This window comes from Xyrauchen texanus, chromosome 33 (assembly GCF_025860055.1).
Source record: "Xyrauchen texanus isolate HMW12.3.18 chromosome 33, RBS_HiC_50CHRs, whole genome shotgun sequence".
NCBI lineage: Eukaryota > Metazoa > Chordata > Actinopteri > Cypriniformes > Catostomidae > Xyrauchen > Xyrauchen texanus.
The window spans coordinates 10,932,668-10,956,354 of record NC_068308.1 but is presented as its reverse complement, the minus strand read 5'-3'; the positions used below and the strand labels follow the sequence as shown (position 1 = coordinate 10,956,354).

Sequence of the window (23,687 nt, the reverse complement as noted above, 5' to 3'; positions counted from 1 at the left end):
ACTTAATGAAGTCATTAAGTAAAAAATTTATTAGTGGTGCAACTGACCAGAGACTGTAAAATAAAGTTTAATTAAAAGCTGAAATTCTTGAAAAAAGTAATGTTGGCATAATTATTTTGGTTTATACTTTTATTATAATTTCTTAAAAAAAAAAAAAATAAGCAGTGAAATAATTTTTTATACATATTAATATATCATTATGTGACCAAAACAAACAAACAAAAAAACAGATAATATCCTCATGAATATAAGTAAAACAATTATGATTTTTTTAATGAACAGGCACATTTTATGTAGGTCAAATGGAGTAACCCTAAGAAAATGTATTGATATTTGTGATTAAAAATTCATGATATTTATAAAAAATTGTTTTACTTTTGACTTGAAATGAATTATTTAGTTGTGTATACTTTAATACATTTTACTTGATGGTTACACCCCTTTTTTGAAGTCATTAGATACATTTTGTTCATGTAGAAAATGCTATAAAGGTTTTCTAAAAATGTATGAAACCAACATCTACACCAAGATTACTTTACTAGTTTGACACATATTTAAATGTATTTATTTTAAATTTGTATCAACTCTAACAACCTTATTCGTTAAAGTTATACACCAATCAGCCACAACATTAAAACCACCTGCCTTATATTTTGTAGGTCCCCCCCTCAAATCAGCACCAACCCACATCTCAGAATAGTTTTATGAGATGCTATTCTTCTCACCACAATTGTACAGAGCGGTTATCTGAGTTACCATAGACTTTGTCAGTTCAAACCAGTCCATATGACACCAACAATCGTGCCACGGTCCAGCAAATCACTGAAATTCATTTTTTCTCCTATTTTGATGGTTGATGTGAACATAACTGAAGCTCCTGACCCGTATCTGCATGATTTTATGCACTGCACTTCTGTCACGTGATTGGCTGATTAGATAATTGCATGGATGATTGTTGATGCCAGATGGGCTGGTTGGTTTTCACACACAACAGTCTCTAGAATTTTCTCCGAATGGTGCCAAAAACAAAAAACATCCAGTGAGCGGCAGTTCTGTGGATGGAAACACCTTGTTGATGAGAGAGGTCAACAGAGAATGGCCAGACTGGTTTGAACTGACAAAGTAAAAGTACGGTAACTCAGATAACCGCTCTGTAAAATTGTAGTGAGAAGAATATTATCTCAGAATGCTGTTCTGAGATGCGGGTTGGTGCTGTTTTGGCGGCACGAGGGGGACCTACACAATATTAGGCAGGCGGTTTTAATGTTGTGGCTGATCGGTGTACAGTATGTATATACACACATTCTATACACATAAATTAAAAGTGTATGCAGATGCATATTTCTTGAAAGGCAAAGTGTGTAACTTCACCAAACAGAACTGCAAAAATAAATACTGGCTGAGTTTGGAACCACTAATGAATAATAATTTTACTATTTCAGCCGTATATAGATATGTTGTATGGTAGTGTGCCATTCTGAAATCAGCCTGTTTTCAAACAAGTTTCAAACACTCTCCTTGTCTTCTATTGCTGAGACAAACAGATGGGCACATTCCAAACATACAGCATTGGATGAGCTAATTATGCTATGTCCGGCTCAATGGGGCAAGCTCAAAGAGAGACATTTCAATTCCATTTGGTTCCACAAGCAGAAATGACACACTTAACTTTTTTTTATGTTTTTGAACATCTTTATTTAAAATGTATCTCAAAATAATTTGCTGACAGTTCAATTACTCATATGTTTCTAATTTATTATTGTCTCATATTATGTTCGTACCTCATTTAGGTGGTGGTAAACGCTCTAGTTGGTGCCATCCCCTCTATTTTTAATGTGCTTCTGGTGTGTCTGATATTCTGGCTCATCTTCAGCATCATGGGCGTCAATCTATTTGCTGGAAAGTTCTACCACTGCATCAACTCTACGACGGAGGAACTTTTCCCTATAGATGTGGTCAACAACAAGAGTGACTGCATGGCTCTGATGCACACTAATGAGGCACGCTGGGTCAATGTAAAGGTCAACTATGACAATGTGGGACTTGGCTACCTCTCTCTTCTGCAAATTGTGAGTTTTCTCATGGTTTGTAGAGAAAAATCCTATACACACAGTAAGCATTCAACCATAAACAGTACTATTGTAAAAGCTGATTGTTTAGCTGATTCTATGTACAAAGAATTCTAACCTAAAATTACTATACAATCAGCTAAACTGATTGTTTTTCATCAAGCAAGTTAAAAGTTCACCCAAAGTCTTTACTCACCCTCATGTTGTTCCAAACCTGTATGATTTTCTTTATTCTGTGGAACACAAAAAGAGGAATTTTGAAGAATGTCATAGTTGCCAAGAAGCTTGTTCACTATGATTAACATTTAAACCTTGCGAAAGCAAAGTGAACAAGTTTATCTCATGCACTCATGAACGTGCTTGTCACTGAAAAATGACTTCAAATTCAGAAATGGCTTACCAAATCCTAGTGTATGCCTTCAGAGGACTTGGAATATGACTCACAAGCCACATGGTCAAATTGTATGATACTTTTGGATTCTTTTTTACCAGCTTTATAGCAAGTCACTATCCATTGGCATTGTATGGCAATGAGTGAACGTGATATTCTTTAAAATACCTCCTTTTGTGTTTCGCAGATGCTGACAAATGATGACAGCATTTTCTTTTTTTTTTGGGTGAACTATTCCTTTAAAAGAGACTTTCACTCAAGATGCATATTACACATTGAAATTTCAGTTAAGCATATTTACTGGAAGGGTTATGTAATTGTATGTAATTTCCTTTTTATGCCTCAGAGGACACAGGGGTAACTCAGTACATATCCACTATAAATAACTGGGATTTCTTTGACGTGTTGACACTGAGAAAGTGCTTGTCTCCACACAGGCCACATTTAAAGGCTGGATGGACATCATGTATGCTGCAGTGGATTCTAGAGAGGTATGTGGATGACAGATTTGTCACTTTGCCATGAACAGCTGTTTCAAAGCAATTCTATATGCTGCATGTATATCAAGAAGGCCTATACGAAATGAAGAGAACTATCTGTTAGCATTCCTTTATCTAAGTGGTGGTTGCTTGGCTGGCGTATGACACCCCTGGAAGTACACAACCTACCATATTGCCCATCCGCAATTAGTTCTGACACATATAATAAACACTTGAGCTGTACATTTCATGTGACTGATCACTCTGCAGCCACAGAAAAATGACATCATGACAATGCTGATCAGGGATGGGGTTACGACTTCTGTGGCACCAAGCAACCGTCCAACCAAGTGCCCCCTTTCAAAAATGATACCTCCACATTTTTCAGCCTGTTGATGATATTTGAAATATATCTGGATAATTGTTTATTAGCTCAGAAATTACATAAAAGTGATTCTATATCCACATTTTTTGACACTGTAGCCAATTAGGTTCAAAATGTTAAATAAAAAATGTAAATTGTATTTATAATTTTATAAATTAAATGTTTATGCTCCAATACAAAAATACTGTAATACAAAAACTACATATATCTCTGCCATATTTACTTCACCTTCACCTGGAGCTTTTATGTTGGTGGAAGACTGAATGTGCACTGCAGTATCAGATTGTATTTGATAGATTACCATGTATCACGGTACAAAATCTGGTGAAACACTGTAACCTTCTCTATTTCTTTCATATTGTGCCACATTTTTAGATTTGTGTAATAACTTGATAGCCCTTTAAGAGTGACATATTCTCTGGAACATTCATTGGTTCTTTTCCATGTCAGGTGGAGGAGCAGCCATCGTATGAGATCAACCTCTACATGTATCTATATTTTGTTATTTTCATCATTTTTGGCTCCTTTTTCACACTCAACCTCTTCATTGGTGTCATCATTGACAACTTCAATCAGCAAAAATCCAAGATAAGCTTTTATTAACTAACATCTAAATACTAATAATTTTACATTATATCATTTGGTTCCATTAGAAGGAATAATAATTTTTTGTTTGTTCTGCACTTTGGAGGGAAAGACATATTCATGACAGAGGAACAGAAGAAGTATTACAACGCCATGAAAAAGCTGGGTTCCAAAAAACCTGCTAAACCAATACCCCGGCCAACAGTATGAACCATTATTGTTGTGGTTTTATTCTATCATTAAAGCTGAAGTGTGTTTTCAAACAGCATTCCGAATGCGCCCTCAGTCGTCTGTTGATCAAAGAAATAGAAACTCCCGTCCCCAATTCTCTCCATTGGTCGAGTCAGTGTTGTTGTGTCTGGCTGGATGGGTCTCTCAAAACACACAGAACATTTTTTATAGGGCCACGGACAGTGTATACAGTTTTCAAGCTCATTAAACTACGGACACCTTACTTAAAGTTGTCTTTGCATATTAAGTTAGATGGCAGAACATATTTTAACAATGAAAAAGTTACACCCTTCAACTTTAATGAATGTTTTATTTGTATATCATCATTAGATATTTATCTTGAGATGTTTAAAAAAATTAATCCTCTTTGTTGTTGTCTTAACAGAATATTATACAGGGTGCTGTGTTTGACATTATATCACAACGATTCTTTGACATCTTTATCATGGTGCTTATCTGCCTCAATATGGTGACCATGATGGTTGAAACAGATGACCAGAGCGCTGAGAAAGAGGATATCCTCTACAAGGTCAATTTGGTCTTCATTGTCATCTTCACAGGGGAATGCATTCTTAAGATGTTTGCACTCAGACATTACTTTTTCACTATTGGCTGGAATGTCTTTGATTTTGTTGTGGTCATCCTGTCTATAGCAGGTAGGTGTAAAATTATAATTGTCAATTTGGCATTGTTGATTGTTGTTAAGCTTTTTATATAAACTATATGAGCATGTTCAGTGGTTCTCAATGAGGTCATGGGTCTGTTCTTATGGGGTCGCTGACAGCAGCAAAAAAACAAGGAAAGTCTTGGCAATGCCTTCCTATAGATACAAGTACTGCTCCTATCTTCTTGAATGGGGAAATACTAAAATCTCCAAAAGCAAATAACACATTTCAATTCAGCAATCATCACCAAACATATCATAAATTGTGCTTCTTTAGCTCCGATCACACAAAAAAAGCATCTTTTTCAGGCTGGTCTAGCTGCGCGTGTGCTGTCTTGGTGAAAACTGAGAGGCTCTTTTAACTGTTATGTGGGACTTCCATTCCTACAGCTGCCAGCATTAAAAAAATTATCCTATTCAAAAGTCTATGATAGCAATAAATGGTCTGATAAACTTTTAAAAGGCAGGAGAATATGTTCTCCATATCTTTTGGTGTTAGTGGTGAAGAGTCCAAAAAGAAGAGTCCAAACAGTGTGTTATATTCAAATTCATCTATCACTTGGTAGAGCCTAAACAAATGAGATTGATGCCAACATAGACATGTTGCGTGACGTATCCTTATCCACCTTAAAACCATGAACTAAACAACCCAAGGTAGTTTTACATTCTGAAAAATACAACCCAGACTAATTTAAATATGGGTTTTCACTTCGGTCACCATCTCCTATGTTAAATCTGAAGTCTGTTGAAAACCACTGAGCTAGATGCTACATGTATACATTTCCATGGAGTGCACTATTTCAATACTGTAACAACAATATGCACACGCTGCATTGCATCAGTACAGTGACAAAACCCTGAGGCATTGAAATGTAAATAATAGTCTGTATCTCTTCTTACCCAAGGTCTAATGTTATCAGACATCATTGAGAAGTACTTTGTGTCTCCCACCTTGTTCCGTGTCATCCGACTTGCTAGAATCGGCCGCGTGCTGCGTCTCATCAAAGGGGCAAAAGGCATAAGAACTCTTTTGTTTGCCTTGATGATGTCACTTCCTGCCCTCTTCAACATCGGACTGCTTCTATTCCTCATTATGTTCATCTTCTCCATCTTCGGCATGTCTAACTTTGCCTATGTGAAAAAGCAGGCAGGCATCGATGACATTTTTAACTTTGAAACATTTGGTGGCAGCATCATCTGCCTGTTTGAAATCACCACTTCAGCAGGCTGGGATGGGCTTCTGCTGCCTATTCTGAACAGTGGCCCTCCAGATTGTGATCCTAACATAGAGAACCCTGGTACAGACGTTAAGGGTAACTGTGGGAATCCTGGCATGGGCATCATGTTTTTCTGCAGTTACATCATCATGTCCTTCTTGGTGGTCGTGAACATGTACATTGCAATTATTCTAGAGAACTTTAATGTCGCTCAAGAGGAGAGTGGAGACCCGCTTTGCGAGGATGACTTTGTAATGTTCGACGAGACTTGGGAAAAGTTTGACGTCGATGCAACACAGTTCATCGAATACAGCCGCTTATTTGATTTTGTTGATACCTTGCAGGAGCCGCTACGAATTGCCAAACCCAACCGCCTCAGACTGATCACCATGGATCTACCCATTGTAACAGGTGACAAAATCCACTGCCTGGATATTCTTTTGGCAGTTACTCGAGAGGTTCTGGGTGACACCATCGAGATGACTGCCATGAAGGAGAGCATTGAAGCAAAGTTCATGATGCATAACCCCACCTCTGCCTCTTTTGAGCCAATTACCACCACTCTCAGGAGAAAGGAGGAAGAGCGTGCAGCCATTATAATTCAACGAACATACCGCAGACATCTACTCCAACGTTTTGTCCGCCATGCCTGTTTCATGCATCGTTCGAAGAGGATAGTTAGGAGTCAGGAGAATGAAGAACCTCCTGAAACCAAGGGGTTGATTGAAAAGAAAATGAATGCCTTCTATGGCAACGATACAGAACTTGCGATGACTCTTGAGGTGAAGGCTAAGCCTATGCCACTTAATACACAGCCACCCAAACCCACCTCAGCCACACAGCAATGGGCATCAGTAGCCTATCCCCAACCAGCGGGACAACTTATAGTCCCAGTGGAGCTCACAAGAGAGGTGATTCTCCAATCTGCACTCACAACAATGCATAACCTCTCCAGTTCAGAGAAAGCAGGACCTCGGGAGTCAACAGTATAACTGGGGGACAATGCCTGTGGACAGTGGACTAAGGACTAAGGTTATCCTTCTAACATGGGAGATATGAGGTGTAAAATGGAGTATCATCTGTATGCACTGAACATCACCGATGCTCCAAAAAACATGAAAAGGATTACCCATAATCATAAGACAACTAAGGTGTGACAGGATTGCAGTGCTATGTCTTGGAAGCACTGTTTTTATTTAAACTTTTTTTAAGACCTGTTTTAGTCAGGATTTGTCTTCTTATTTGTTCTCAATTAGAAATGTCTTAGGAGATTCCTCATTTGTTTAGCCAAGTTCTTTATGTGACATATCCACTATGATAAATTAATACAAGGCTGTGAGGGATAGACTCTACTGTCAATAGATTCAATAGATTCTACTGTCCAGATTGATCACACTGTGAATTCGTCAACACGAGGGTGTAAAGTTCTACTAACCGTAATTCGAAACCACTGCCCCAGTGGCAAAGGCTGGAAGTATTGGTGAAATGTCCACAGAGTGACACTAATAGTGAGTTTTATTTTTAGTTGTAAACGATGCAATACAGTCAACAGGAATGCATATTTTATTAAAGGGGTCATGACATGAGAAACCAAATTTGCCTTGATCTTTTGGTATATAAGAGGTCTTTGTATCATTAAAACGTCCTGCAAGTTTAATATTTTAAGACGTCCTCCCCATTCTAAACGAATCATTTATTTAATCAAGCTCAAAATACAGCTCGTTCTGGATTCATGGTTAGAAGTGACGTGACGGTTAGAAGTGACGTACCAGCGTTTGCATATGACCGCCTCCAGCACAAGATAACTACGCTTTAAGCGCAATGAACAGATGTGCTGTTCCTGGCTGTGGTCAAACAAAACCTCTGAATAAGCTGCCGAAAGATCCAGACGTCAGGGAAAAATGGATGCAGTTTATTTTTTGCGGACGTCCCAGTCACGGCAGTGTTAACTTAAGCGTTTGTTCTGTACATTTTAAGGATGACTGTTTTGAGAACAAATCTCAATATGATGCTGGCTTTGCCAGAAAACTGTTGCTCAAAGATAAGTCCGTGCCGACTATTCTGGGAACAACGACGACGCAAACTGTAAGTAATCTATTTTAAACTTTAAACTACTTTTTAAAGCGCAATTTCATTCATTATGAATAATCACAGTGTTTTTACTTAGTTTACTTGCATATTGTTCTGGCTGGGGGCGTCAATAATTGATACATAGGCACTGACATTAGCCAATCATAACAGTGGGCGTTAACACTGAAGTCTTAAATGGAAAACGCCCCCAAAACAGACTGTTTGAATCAGAGGATGAGAAACAGGGTGGGAAAAGGTCATAAATCACTAGATTTTAAACGTTTTTCTTAAAAAAAAATATATTAATACTATAATTGCACCTAAGGGAACATAATAATACAATAAAAAAACCCATGTCATGACCCCTTTAACTATGCTCCCTAGCCCAAACTCCAACTCTAAACCTAAGCACCAGTGGAGTACAAATTTAATTTTAGAGTGAAAATGCAACCTCAGATTCACTTGTGAATGTGATTACTTCCTGGAATCCACGGGACCAGAACTCATGTGTCTGAGGTTGCTCGAGCAACATCAGTTTTGATAGAGGCAAAGGTGAGAACATGTTTGAATCAATGCAAAATTGTCTGATGGGGGAGGCTGCTTTTGAGCAATTCTACAGAATAAGGTTGATTTCAGGATACATATAAATTTGGAAACAGCTTGTCGATTTCCAGTGTGATTGTGCTGTACTGTCTTAAAGTTACATGTTTTTGTCCACTGGCAATTTTCCTGGAAAGATGTGTTTTTATCCCTCAACATACATGACTTTCCATCACAGCTTTGTTTTCTTTGGAGTAAAATTTAATATTGAGCCTTTTCAGACTAAGGTACCTACCCATTAATCTTATGTAGATATGTGGTAACAGTGATATATTTCTTTAGGTGTTTTAAAGCACAAATTCCTCAATAGGCTCCCATTTTAGAGATTCATCCTTGTTTTTATCTTGTCTTAAATTATCCCTTTGTTACTAGTTGCACCAGTCTAGCCTGTTTTATCTTTGTTAGTTTGTTTTTTCTGATTCTGTCCAGTAATGTGCAAATAATTAATGCTACAATATACATATACAGTATATTTAAGTTTAAAATATATTATAACATATGAAATATACTTATAAAACTAAGTTAATGCTGCATAGACATCAAGAACCAAAACCACTGGTACTGATCATCACTCTTTTACACGTCTTTTCAGTCTGTCCTCAGACTTTCCCTTGCACTATTTATAATCTCAGTTCATGGCATACCAGTTTACAGCAATAGGTGGAACGAGTAGAGCAGAAAGTGATCTATTACAGGGGTGTATACAGTATAGTCACACTGAGCGTAAAGTGCAACTACGAAAGACATACATAAACAGGGCATTTATTTTTTTGCAGTTTATTATTTGCAGCGTAATAGTTGCACTTTACATGCACTGTGACTAAATGTGCATATGGTAAGTTTGGCTGCTTCCACATTTTTGCTTTTTTAATCAGTTGAATATTAAAAGCATTGTATAAATGGAAATTGCCCAACCCTCTGCTGCTCATTACCTCTAACACACAACGCTGAGGATTGCTTTTAAAATCACTGATAAACACACACACAAAAAAGCATGAATGCTAGACCAGCACTAAAACTGCACTAACCAGCTTAAGCAGGCATGGAAATACATGCTAAGCTAGACTTTCCAGCAAGAATATCCATTGAAGAATAAAATGTGGAAATTTGACTACCAGTGACGACTATGTTGCATCAGTATGTAGTCCCATAATGCTTTATCACTTATTCCCTTTTTTCCACTTAACTTTTCTAAAGATACAAAAACCTGAAAAGTTCCATTTGTATTCCCATAGACAATTCTTAATTTATGTGTAATTTATGTAACATTTATGTTTGATAGTCAGCTCATGTTATTATGGTTGTGAAACACAATGGTTGCACATTTCTTTGAATTCCTTTCATTTAAGAAATGATCAAAGAATTTAGAAATCTAATTGTAATTTTTAAATATTATCAAGTTAATTATCCACTCTATTAGTCCCTGATTCATAAATTAATTACTGACATACTGTAGAAGTTGAGAAGTTGTATGTGTTATACATTAATTGAATGAATGAAAATGTGCTAGCTTTAGCGAGTTTTGAAGTCTTAATGTGACAGCAAATGTCTTATTTCTTAAAATGTGGAATTTATAGATTAAGCACTTTTGAGAGTTTTATAATTACCTCTTGTATATTTTTTAGATTTGTTCTCTCATTACCAAAAAGCATTAACACGCTCTTATGTTAATATAATTATCTCATTGTGCATCCTGCACTTTTGCTTTCATATTGATAATGTTGATACCGCAGATCATTTTTTATTGTTTACATTTTTATCAAAAAAGAGAGAAATTTCAGTGCTTTAGGAAGTTAGCTCTCATCGTATTGCCTGTATATACATGTTGCAAGATAGAAGCGTTTTATCAGATGTTATCTTATCTTTGTATTATCACTTTAAAAAAAACTTTCATTAAATCTGCATTTACAAATGTTAAAATAATAAATTAGATAAGACCATGTGGGTCTCTGGCTGTATGCTTTGAAGGTTAGAAATTGCAAACTCGTCTCATGTCTCATGAGTTTAGTGCAGTTTTACAGTCTTAGTGTACTATAATTTTTTGTTTGCCATATGTTTTCCCAGAGGTGTTTATCAAGCCTATTTCTCCATTAGACTTGTGCTCCATCTCACTTTTTCTGCATGTCACAGTGGCCCCTGCCCTTATAGCTGTTCTTGTTTAACACCTTCTATGTTTACCCACAGCTAAGTGATGTCTTCACTTCAGGTAACAAGTCTTACAGTTATAACTTGCCATTTGTGCTATAGGGATTTTAATTGACAAATTACATTGAAACAAATTATCTGTTCCTTCTGATATTCATTGACAGCTGAAAAATAACAAATATTAACTAGTGTGGTTACTATTGAGTGCTTAGAATTGTTTTTCTATGCAGAATATTTTATTGGACAATAAAGTTTTGAGGAAAAGCTTAAGTGTCTTGAGCAATTACAGAGGTGAAAGTCATGAGATTGTTCTCACAGTATCTGAGCGGATCAGATAGGGGGCAGTGTATGTATGTATGTATGTGTGTTTGTGAGAGTCACCTGGATATTTCTTTAGAGCACCAAGTTCCCTAGAATCAGTGTTAAATTTTAGAGATGGCCAGTGGATCACAGCGTGCTTGTACAACATTGAGCCGAATATTGACCAAGTGCTTTGGGTCAGGCTGGAGCTCTTGTAACCGTGGTAAAGTATATTAGTTATGAAGTTATTATTATTACTCCCCAGGGACCGGTTGCACCAGCTATAGGCTACGTACGTTACAACTTAGCCTAGTTGTGGTGTAAATGGGCACTAATCACAATTTACCCACTATAAATATTTAAGCGTTGCACAATTAAACGTAGAACGTAAACCTACGTATGAACTAAATATTTACGCAGACTGATATTAGATGATATCAATGAGGCTGAGCTCATGTTTTGCGTGACAGGCTCCTGTTCTTTCTACATGTATGATGAGGTTGGCATCTACACTCGTTTACATTTACGGAGAAAACATTATGTAAAAACATTTTATTTTTTATTTTTATTTTTTTTTAAACGTACCTCTTCTGCACGGTGTCATTTTCAACTTACGAAATAGATTTTAAAATTCAAATTTAAAATGTCCAGCCTGTTGTAGGCTATTAGTTATTATTTATTTATTGTCCCTTATTCGTTTTAGATACAGTTATTGAATATTGTTATTTACATAGGCTAAATATGCCATTAATTAAATGTTGTTTTATTACGTATCGTATTTTAATGGGGGTATAATTTATTACAGCTGACAGTTTCGTGAGCAAACAAGATTTGAACATCAACTGTAACGAGATAAAAAGGAAATGCACGGTGTTTTAATACTTCTGTGTTTAAATTTGAAGGCTGTTTATTGGATCAATACATGTAAACGTCATATTATGCGACTACGCTTTATTACGGAGAGAGAGTTTACGACCTATTAAGTCTTGTCTAAAGAACAGGTGGTGTAACCTAATTAAGCACTGACTTAGTTACAAACTAACTAGTAGTTACTAAGCTCTTAGTGTGAACTTTACATCCCAACTTATATGAGAACTTACCTAGGGCATTTACCTAAGACACTGGTTCCCAAACTTTTCACATTACACCCCATCATCCAATCTCACCTCTTAAAACAAATGGTTTAAATAGCACCAGATTAGGGTATTGGTTTAAAAAAATAAAACAGTGAAACCCTTTTTGGTGCTCAAAAAACTGGGTTTATTCAAGTCTAAAATATTGTTAAGATCGCTGAATTGACCTGAATACATTAAGGGGCACCAACAAAATGGATGTTTGATGGTTAGATCAGGTAGAAATGGATCATCAAGGTAACAATTGCAGGTTACCACATTTTATTGATTAGTTTTTTAAATAACCAAATACAACTTGAAAATGTTCACTTTGTGTATTGAAATATATGTTTAATAGCATTTACACTCACTGAGCACTTTATTGGAAACATTATGGTTCTAATAATGTTCCCAACATGGTCTTCTGCTGTTGTGGGCAATCCGCCTCAAGATTTGACATGTTGTGCATTCTGAGATGTGGTTATCTGAGTTACTGTAGCCTTTCTGTCTGGCCATTCTCTGTTGACCTCTCTCATCAACAAAGTGTTTCCGACCACAGAACTGTCGCTCACATGATGTTTTTTTTTTTTAGGCACCATTCTGAGTTATCTCTAGAGACTGTTGTGCATGAAAATCCCAGGAGATCAGCAGTTACAGAAATTCAATTCTGGATGTATGCTACTATGCAATTTTATTCCATTTTAAAGAGTTAGCTTTCCTCTGACAATAAAGCGCAAGAGCTTTGTGGCTGTAAGGATCCATCTTTCTGTTGGCAGGGTATTTTTCTTGTGGTACGCAAGAGTCATGGAAGTATTAATATAATCGAGACCAAATTATATTTTTTATAGTCAATAATATGTGCAAAAGGGAAAATTAATCACCTATTAGCCCCATAACAGATCTGAATTAATTACTGAGCCATGTATTGTGTATAATCTGTTGTCCCCACAGAGCGGTTACAGCTGCATTGAGTGCTACACTTCACACAGCTCAGTGACTGCTGATCTCTCCACCCACTGTGACTGGCTGACTGCACTAACTTGTACAGAAAAGTGTCTGCAAGCAAATTACAACAAAGTTGAGATGTTTTAGATGCATGAGTGTATTGATTTGCATGTTTCTCTGAAACAGAATCAGATCAGTACAGCTTCATGACCTGCACCCTTCTGAGAAAGGCAGGACTCTACTGTGGTGTAGCTGTCTTCACACTGTCTCTGTGATCGCAATATATCTCCTCTCTTCAGCATACTTCTACTGTTCTCATCCAATTCTTTTGGATAGGTGCATTTCAAGACAAGGAATCATGCATTACTTGCTGCTGGGATGTTGTGTCATGGCAATGATTTATCTCTCAGGTAAATGACTGCTCAACACATTAAAAATGTAATATTTGTTTGAATTGTAAAAGTTTTACTCTCTGAAATTATACAAAGATGTACATTTTGAGGGGGTTACATTTTGCTTTGTATACATTTTGTTGTACATTTAAAAGAATTGCAGCTAGGATAGCACTTTGCATATTACTGTTGCCCTAGACTTGTTTTCAGTGTTGTGCTTCCTTTCCATCTGTGTGTGAAAGAGGAAGTCGCATTGCTTCAAAACAAGTTTTCATTTGCCAGGCATCCTTTTGTAATTTTAGAACTTAAAAACAAGCCTGTTATGAGGATATGAGGTTAAATATGTCAGCATTTTATATAGCATTTATGCTCATTTATTTTTAAAAATTGGCTATTAAAACCTGTATTGCTCAACCATGAATCTGAATGGGGCACATAGCTCACAGGCTTCCATATCTTTTATCGGAATATAACTGGTTCCCATTATTATTAACTAACATTCATTCCTCTCATATTTATCTAAATTATTTTTATAATATTCTAATTGGGGCAGTTTTGTTTTGATATAAAGAAAGCAAGTTGCATTCACCTCTTTATAATATCAATAAATGTGCATCAAAAAATGCAAATAAATATATGAATAATTGTGACAGCACTCAATTATGACCAGCAACTCAAGGAATGTTCCAGATTTAAATTAAGCTCAGTTGACAAATTGTATTGCATAATGCTGATTACGACAAAAAAATATTTTGACTCGTCAAAAAGCAAAAGTTCTCAGTGAAAGTTAGGCACTTGCAATGGAAGTGAATGAGGTTAGTCCATAAACATTCAAATACACACTGTGTACAGTGTACACATTTTACGTGAACATTTTACATTTTTACAAAGCTTGCGTGTGTATAACGGCGGTAAAGTAAACCCTGTAATCTGGTAAACACTGTAATACCAATAAATCCCTGTTTTTATGACACTAAAATCATGTTAACATGTATAATGTTTACATCTTGTGGTTATACTTTTAATACATTATAAATAATTAATATGCGGTTATAACAACATGCATAAAAAGGGTGGCTACACTGCGATACCTGCCAAATAGTGCAAAATGTACCTAATGTTATAAATGCTTAATAACTCTTAATCAACATATGTATATTCAGTATATGAAAATGTACCTTAATGTACAGTACAGTGGACACATTTGAGGTACTTAAGGTAACTAGGACAAGGTAAGTAGGGACACCAACATTTGGAGTAGCTCCATTCTTTTTGGATTGTGGAAAGTGAAAACACAAGTGAGACAAGACATTACAATAACTAATAAACACAAAGATGAATGTAGAGCAAAATTACATAATCCCTCCTTCTAACCTTACTATAATAATCTATTTTTTGCTGCTTTTTAAGATCAGAATTTAGGGCTTTTTATATTTTGTTAATTATAAGAATGAATGAATGTATTGATTCAGCATTTATTACATATTAAGAAGTTCAAATGCAAATTTTTTGTCAAGTATCGCATGAAAGTTGTGCTTTTTATTCATGTTAATATAACTGCACATCAACCGTATATAATGCATTTGTAAATGCCTTATTAGTAAATAATGAACCCCTTTATAAACCCTTAACAAAGGGAACATAAATGTAAATTACAAAAAAACTAATTAATAAACAATTTGAAATTCTTTTTTGTGGTAATTAACATTATGCCACAAATGCTGTTGATTTGGCTGCGCTTGCATTAAGCCTGGAACATTACTTTTACCCTCTGCAACTGTCATTCAACCCCAAACTCCCCTACTTGTGCACAACGCTGTTCACTGTCATGGAATTCGAAATGTTCTCTCATGACATTCTCTTCATCCTTTTCATATACTTTAGCTGAAAGTCATATTCAGGTATTCCAGAAGCCACGTTTCTTTGGTGTAAAAATTGGTCGGAGTGTGACGATATACTGTGTGGGGTCTAATCCATCTTTGCCTGCTCAAGTGGAGTGGCTCAAAGCCAGGACTTACAAAGACAAGCCGTCCACATGCAAGAATAACCAAAGAATAAACATAATTGACAAGGACCCTAAACATAATGCTTCCATTTCCATATCACATGTGGAGGTTGAGGACAGTGGTGTTTACTTTTGCAAGCTGAATGGTACTCAGGGACCAGGAACTGAACTGCAAGTATCAAGTAGGTGACAATTTGTTGTACTGTAGATATTATTAAGTTGCTTTCCCCACTACCCTGCAGACCAATACAGCATATTTCTTCCCCAGGATATAGTGACCCCCAAGCTGTCCAGAAGAGATCCAGAGTAAAGGATGCCATCATTTTCCTTCAGGGTTTTCTGCTGATTATGTGCATTGTAGTTCCTCTGGTCCAGTTTTACTCACTGGTAAGGGCCACACAAACTGAAACACATTACGGCTTATCTTGCACAAACAATTTTTCAATTGAAATGAAACATTAAATGTGCATTTAGCATCACAAGCCCTTTTGACACTTAATCATGTGAAGGATATTAATTTTAGATTTAAATGCTCATCTTTAGGTCAGTAGTTAGGTTTATACTAAAAAAATATGTTGTTGTAGCACAAATACCACCTCTTGAGATCAAAACATTTAAATGTGTTTAACATGTTAAATTCAGTATTTCAGTTTGGGGAAATGGTTTTCAGATATCAAGATATCATTAAAGTATTGTAGAGTAAATAAAGATATCTTAAAAAGCTTTCTTATTACTTACTAAAACATTATAGATATCTGAAATTAACATTGCCTTGTGTGAAAACCAAAATGTTTATGCATTTTTACTAGTTCTTATTCAATAGCTGATATCAGGAATGGATATTTGCACTAGTACCCATGTCATTTTTGATTAACAATGTAAGAGTTCATTTCTGATATGTGATATTGGAATTGTGTAATTGTGTTTTGATTAAGAATGAATGACAGATCATTGCAGAATTCTGCGAGCTAATGTGCAGTTACAGATATCAAAAATTACAGCTTTTACTAGTTGAAATTCCATTTTTGATATCAAGAAGAATGAGTATTTCGTAATATAAATAACACAAATTAAAATTGTTACTAGTGCATACCTAATTACTGATATTACTGAAAAAAGAGCATTTCTACTAGTAGTCATTCCACTGCTGATATCAAGAATTTGCATTTGAACTAGTGAAAACTCAATTATAGATATTGTTAATTCGAAAACTGTATGATTAAATGTCGAAGGGGCTTTCGCTTCACCAAATTCCCTTTCAAGGCAAGTCAGTCCACTCGGTGGTCATCTTTGGAACGCTCCCAGCCACCAATTTTCTAATCTGCTTGAGTTAGTAAAGAACTAAATCTTCAAAACAGTTGGTCAAGATTACGATCAAAAAACATATTTCTAATCAGCAGAAAAATCAGACAATATTGGTATCGTAAATGTGCTTCTTTAGCTCAGACCATGCTAAAAAGTGCTATTTTTCAGGCTGGTCCAGCCCATCTTTAGTTGATTGGCAGGCGGTGTCTGTGTCTAAAATGCAATTTACTTTTTTACTGTAAGGCGGTACTTTCTTTCTATATCCGTCATATGGGCGTTCCAATTTACCCCATTCATTTTAATACAAGTGCTCTGTCTTGGGCTAAATAGTCTCTGGATTCACTATGAATAATTTGTGATTCCGTTCACTGCCACCTAGTGCCACTGGTGCAGCCTAAATCAAAAACAGAAGTTCTCAGTAACCAAATCGTCATTGTAGAAATGTGCTAATGTGCAGTCAGCCATCATTCATTTATTGTGAAAGCATCCAATCACAGGGGATTATTCAGATAAAGCAAGTAATATCAAAATATTTCCAGCATGTCTGTCCACTGGCGGCCATCTTTGGAACGATCTCAGGCAGCTACATTTCTATTTAAACTAATGGCATAAAAGTACAGCTCTGCTCGAATGGGGAAAGACAGAAATCTCCAAAATGGTTGGTCAGGTTTACGATCAAAGAACATGTGCTTCTTTACCTCATTTTATCAGCTTTTATAGCTAATGTGCATGCGCATTCTCAAGTTGATTGGCAGGAATCTGTATATAAAAGGTGATTGGCTCTTTTACCTGTAAGGTGGCACTTCCATGACTTTTGGGCTTTCCAATTTCTCCCATACATTTTAATAGAAGTGGTCAGTCTCTGCTAAATAGTCTCAGGTAATATTCCACTGGAAATATATTTCAACATGGCAGCGCTCATGAATGTGCATCCGGCACCATATGTACAATAATACTGATAGTGTTCATCTCTTGTGTGTGTATACCATTTTAAACATATTTTAAAAAAAAAAATAGTTTTAATTTATTTTGGTTTAAAAAGTTAGAAATTATCAAAAAATCACCGAATGCACATTTAAAAGGAATCATTCCACATTAATTAACTTGTCACATGTGTTCTGTTTCAGAACAAGAAAGAAGAGGCAGTTTATGAAGTACCCGAGGATGACCACACATATGAGGTGAGGTTTTTTTGTTTTTTTTGGTAAGTTAGCTTGTTACTCTCACTGCACTTGTTTACAGTTGATTGAGTTTTGCTTGGAGCGCTGCAGCTATTGTACCATGCACAACAGGAAGTGAAAATACACATGGTGTATTGAGATAGACAATGCATGAATTTTGCAGTGTAGTCTGTGAAGTGTACGCTTGCTAATTACATTGAGAGGTTTATACATGCCAGTAAATGCTAACTATGACCACACATTTTGTATTATTAAGATTAATAATAACAGATGTCACTATTGCTTGAACATATGAATTCTATTATTATATTAATGTTGTCGCCACTTCATGTCATGCCACAGACCACAGACTGCCTCTTGTGGGTTATTGCTTTAGTACAACTACAACTAAAACCTTACATTGTTTACAGTAAGTGCCCTTGAATTTCACAGTTACGTGAGATAGCTGAGCATCCTTCTGTTTTTTCTCACTGTATTATACAGGGTTTGGAAATCGAGCATTGTGGTGACCTATATGAAGACATCTCTACTTTAACCCAGTGCCAGGTCCCAGATGCACCCTGGGAAGTTGAGTCCCCAGACCAGGAGTAGAAATACTCATTAGACATAAAAGTATTGATGAGCACATATCGCTTCCATCAGTATATCCAACTCACAATCCACGTTAATCTCGTATGATGGTGTATTGGTCATACTGTATGTCAGTATGTAAATACATGTTTCATTTTATTTTATTTGTTCTTCACTAGGAAGCACAAAATAGATTTCCCTGTAGATATGAGAATATTCCTGCAGTTTGAAAGGCCTAAAAAAATTTTGTTGTGGTGGTCACACATCTTTACACTTAAGGATCACCAATTGATAATTGTAATACATTTAATGTCTTTATTTGCTTGTATGTTTGCTTGTTAGTTTCCTTACTTCCACCTATTTTTTTTTCTTCTTTTTTTTTTTTTTTTTACTGTTTTTGAGATTATTTTAAAGTACAATGTATTATGTGGTAGTTCATTCTGTGTTTGTTTGTTATGAATGTACTGACTGTGTTAGTCATTCATGGTATGGTGCTCTTATTTTGTGGTAATAAAAATACAAGTGATAAGAAGCTTCTTTAAATTTAAGGGACATTCCTGTGAATTACATGTGTTAGAAATATCTACTTTCACTTCATAGCTGTTAAAATAAGCACGAGAGAATCAGGTGTTTTTCCATAAGTCAACTTTTTTGGTATGTTGTGAGAAATACTCACTTCATGGTTACTTATATATAGATATAAGATCAAGTTGGTGTATATTATGTGGATAATGCATAATTATACCCACTGTGGGAGTTATCTAATTACAAAGTTAATAGTATTCCTTTTAGTACCGTGGCGCATTACATTTATAATTTTTTGCAATCAGATTACAGTTACTGGCTTTCTGTTAACTTAATTTTTATTACTTGTGTTATACATTTCTAAAATAATATTGTACATGTATAATAGATTATGTGTACGTATTTTTGAGTCCATGCGCCCCTTAACGAGTCAATAGCACATTTTATACAGTTAACCAGGTAAATTACAGGAAAATCATTTGGTTGCCTTTACTAATAAATGTACCACATGCACTGTTCACACATACCATCAAAATAGACATTTATTGGTACTAATGATATGACTTCTCATTCAGGGAAATGGCCAGAGCAAAATTGACTAGTATATTCAAAAGGGTGGTGTTCACACATGACCCCTAACCTGAAAATTACAGTTAGTTTTATTTTTATAAAATAATATCAGTTTTATAAATTGCAGTCAGTCAACGATAGTTTCAGTTTTGGATCCTGATTGGACAACAGCCGTGTTTTATTCATGATAAAGCACAGCTCTGACCTCTTCACAGAACTTCTGTTTGTTTCACTCCACAGCACCCACAGCTGACAGTTATTCTTGTTGTCTAGCAACGTTCTGTTTACTGTTTACTGCCAGGGACTATATTTTCTGGCAGAAGGATGGTTTTGTATGGTTTGTAAGTGGATGATTTTACTTACAATATATAACATTTTAAAAAACATTTGTGACCTTAATATTTTCATTATGGTGACCGTTTTATAAAAGCAATAAGCCACTCAAGACTGCCATTTTGTGAATATAGTCATGGCTGAAGGGATTTGTTAGGCATGATGCAAAGCGGTCTCTCATTCCTTATTGCTTAATGTGGTCAATGTCACTCACAAATATGCTTACATTTCATTTTTGACCCAGGATTAGTGCAGAATCTTCAATATTTGTATTTCATTTTATGTCATATCTTTTCTCTGTTTTACAATTTTCTAAATCATAAAGCTTTTTTTTATTTCCATTTTTTGTTGTTGTTGTAAGTCTCAGACCTTTGGAACTAACTGTATTCTGTGTAATTCACCGGATGTGGAGGAACGATCACTGATCTATATATATATATATATATATATATATATATATATATATATATATATATATATATATATATATATATATATAGATCAGTGGGAAGGATAAGCACACGAGACTGATATAATACGCGTGTGAAGAAGAAAGAGCGCCATCTAAGGAACATTCAGACAAATAAAAAGACCTTTTTATAATTTTTTTCTGCTATGAAAACTGTGTACAGACACCAGCTTATTTTAAAACAGTTTTTTGGAATAATAACTGATAATCTGTTTTTAATTCAAGAGAAAATTCACATAAGACTTTCAAAAGTTCAAGTTTTATTGGATGCCAACAATATTGAACAATATTCAATATAAATATTAATTAATGTTTGTTTGGTGTTACAAAACTTTTATGCATATTACTATAATAGTAATTGAAAACTTAAACTTAAATAATTTACTATAAACAAATAAAATAAAATAGAAAAAATACAAACACAATAAATAATAAATATTAAAAAAATATATATATATATATATATATATATATATATATATATATATATATATATATATATATTATTTTTAATAAAGAAGCAAAATATGTCATTATAAAAAGAGGAGTGTAAATACTGATTGTAACATTGGTTTTTTTTTTCATTCTGTAAATGGATTGAAGGTTCTCTGTGTTCAACCTCCTGTTGTTAAGCATGAGTGTGGAAAGAGAAGAACTCCAGCTGGTTCATGAGGCTTATGACCCGTTTCCTGACAATCTCCCAGCTTTTACCCACATTCTCCTTAAAGAGCAAAACAATAGTGAGTTCCATCATATTTATGACTCATTCACAACTGTAGATTAATCTTCATATATAACAGAATCTTACCATCTTCACTTGTGTCATACGTCTCAGTCTTTCAAAATACAAATGCAGCTTTTTGTTCTTCTTAATTTTGAAATCACCCTGCATAGAAAAAAAGATTGACAATTGATGAAATTATGCAGACAATATATATACTACAATATTAACTAACTGTTGATGATCTTTGCTAACGATCATTTCCTTTAAGAAGTGCTACATTTACACATTTTATATTTCACAGTACACTTAATGAATGTTTACTGCCATAAATAAGCCTACAACACGCTATACTCACACATGAGCGTAGCCCATTAATCTCCTCATGGATGACGTTTAAGAAATCCTCAAACATTTTATGATCCCAAGGGGCATCTTCAGCATATTCAAACAGGTCAGTGATCTCTACCAGAATCTGAATTGCAAACAGGATCTGTTTCTCTGGCTGGGGAGAAAAAAACATTTATGTAAATAATGCATTTATGTCAAATGAAATTTGAATACATAATCAGCTATGTCTTTTTAAAATCATTCTTACAAACCTCTGCACTTCTGTGATTGTTGATCATTTCATATGGGATGGGATTTATGTCCGCCTGGTCCTCAATGATTTTCTCACCCTACAAAACATTCAGAAAACGTTTAATGAAGATGGATGACCGTTCCAATTATCTATAAAAACTGCATATCTGTAACATATCTCAACATCAAGAATTTAGGTTGAAATTGAAAAAAAAACCATAAGGAGACGTGTATAAAGTGTTGTTACTGGGCATCTTTTACATTTTTCTGTGGGTGTTTTTATGTCAAACCCAGATTTCATTCCCCCTTTGTCCCACTTTAATAAAAAATGATATGAACACTGTAAAAAGTAGTAACACATAATTTTTAACTTTAAGATCTATTTTTACTTCATTTAACCATTAAAAGTTACTTTCATTGGAGTGACTTAATGCATTCAGGTTTATTTAGTCATGTTAAATAGTATTTGTGACTTGGATAAAAACAGTTAATTTACAGTAAATGTTACCATATAAAGCATATATTTAAGTTACCTAACAAAAAACTTTAAAAGATGGTACTCTCTCAATCAATGTGAGGACATAAAACAGTATGTAGCCTATGATAATACAAGCATTAGACTGGTAAGTTTTTGTACACAGTTTTTCTAAGTACATTTTAATGGTAAAAAATTAAGTAAAATCTACTTAACTTCATGATATAATATTGATCAAAGTGAGTGAGTACATTTAACTTACACATTCAGTTAAAACATTAACTTTTACACTACAAATCTGATGTATATTTAGTAAAACTTTTCTGAACATTTCACATTTTGAAGTTTCCTTATTTACAGATGTTTAATCATATACTACATGACGGAAGGCTTCTACAGCGGAGGTTAATGCGTGTTGTCTATTAGACAATATCACCTCAACACTTGATGGTAACAATCAAAAGGTAGTTTTTATCTCTTTTTAACAGGTAGTTTTGAGTATATAAACGTCAGGCTTAAAAAAAAAGAAGTTATAAAAAGTAACAGCAAAATTAACAATAAAAATTGTGTAAATAAACTTGAAATTAGTGAAACCATGCACGCTCATTCATTTTACAACATGAAATGTTGGAAATATGCACTTTGAAAAATTAAGTAAAATATACTTATTTTATTTACCTATGAAATTTGCTCAAATTAACGAATAAATATGACCAGGTTTTCTTTTTTGTTGACGCATTGTAAAGATAACAACAATCATGAACACTGTTTACTTATAAGCTAGAGCATTCATTTTTACATGTTTGAATTGAAGTACAAATGTAGAATTTACTTAATATTTTTAAGTTTACACTTAAACTAACTTATTCAATGTGAAAAGTATTTCATCTTTTCTACCATATTTACTTCACCACAAAATATTTTTAAACAAATGTTAACCTAAAAATGTGCTTCTCATGGTTACAGCTAAATGAACTGGTTTTATTCAAGTAAAAAATATGATTTCACAGCACTGTATCAACCTGAATACAATAGGTTACATCAATTAAACTAATTTTAAGGGTTAGATCAGGTAGAAGTAGCTCTTAAAGGCAAGGCTGTAACCATGTCTTGAACACTGGGCAGAACCAAACCATTTTGGGGGGGGTCACAGGTGTTGAGGTCACAAATATAATCGTCTGAATGCAATTATTTTCATTAAGGCCCAAAATGTTATAATTGTTTGTTTTTAAAAGATTGATGTTTTTTTTTATTATTATTATTTAAGTTTACACAGTGCAAGATTATCACTGTGTCTGCATTGCTAGCAATTGGCCTGTTTTAGTCATCTTTTCTTTCTTTTTGTGCTGTCTCAAAGAAAAGACAA

At 34.8% G+C, this 23,687-nt stretch overlaps 3 protein-coding genes across 5 annotated transcripts in view; 2 read left to right on the top strand and 1 right to left on the bottom strand.

The window, feature by feature from the left end:
* LOC127626749 (sodium channel protein type 4 subunit alpha A-like) overlaps nt 1–11,090 on the top strand; it is a 38,070-nt gene extending 26,980 nt beyond the window's left edge. For all 3 annotated transcript variants that reach the window (XM_052102762.1, XM_052102760.1, XM_052102761.1), the window contains 6 exons: nt 1,791–2,069; nt 2,898–2,951; nt 3,775–3,912; nt 4,009–4,113; nt 4,526–4,796; nt 5,710–11,090. In XM_052102762.1, the coding sequence (XP_051958722.1) occupies nt 1,791–2,069; nt 2,898–2,951; nt 3,775–3,912; nt 4,009–4,113; nt 4,526–4,796; nt 5,710–7,013 (2,151 nt within the window). In that variant the 3' untranslated portion in view covers nt 7,014–11,090. The remainder of the gene's footprint in view (nt 1–1,790; nt 2,070–2,897; nt 2,952–3,774; nt 3,913–4,008; nt 4,114–4,525; nt 4,797–5,709) is intronic.
* Nucleotides 11,091–13,294: 2,204 nt separating this feature from the next.
* On the top strand, nt 13,295–19,162 carry cd79b (CD79b molecule, immunoglobulin-associated beta). The gene is made up of 5 exons (XM_052103367.1): nt 13,295–13,603; nt 15,470–15,772; nt 15,859–15,977; nt 18,023–18,076; nt 18,560–19,162. Exons 1-5 carry the CDS (start codon nt 13,552–13,554, stop codon nt 18,665–18,667), a joined length of 636 nt encoding a protein of 211 aa, XP_051959327.1. The 5' UTR covers nt 13,295–13,551; the 3' UTR covers nt 18,668–19,162.
* A 2,009-nt stretch (nt 19,163–21,171) lies between these two features.
* LOC127627233 (interferon a3-like) overlaps nt 21,172–23,687 on the bottom strand; it is a 3,588-nt gene continuing 1,072 nt past the window's right edge. Inside the window, exons 2-5 of the mRNA XM_052103576.1 lie at nt 21,867–21,944; nt 21,623–21,769; nt 21,352–21,429; nt 21,172–21,264 (exon numbers count right to left, since the gene is read on the bottom strand). Of these exons, the coding sequence (XP_051959536.1) occupies nt 21,172–21,264; nt 21,352–21,429; nt 21,623–21,769; nt 21,867–21,944 (396 nt within the window). The remainder of the gene's footprint in view (nt 21,265–21,351; nt 21,430–21,622; nt 21,770–21,866; nt 21,945–23,687) is intronic.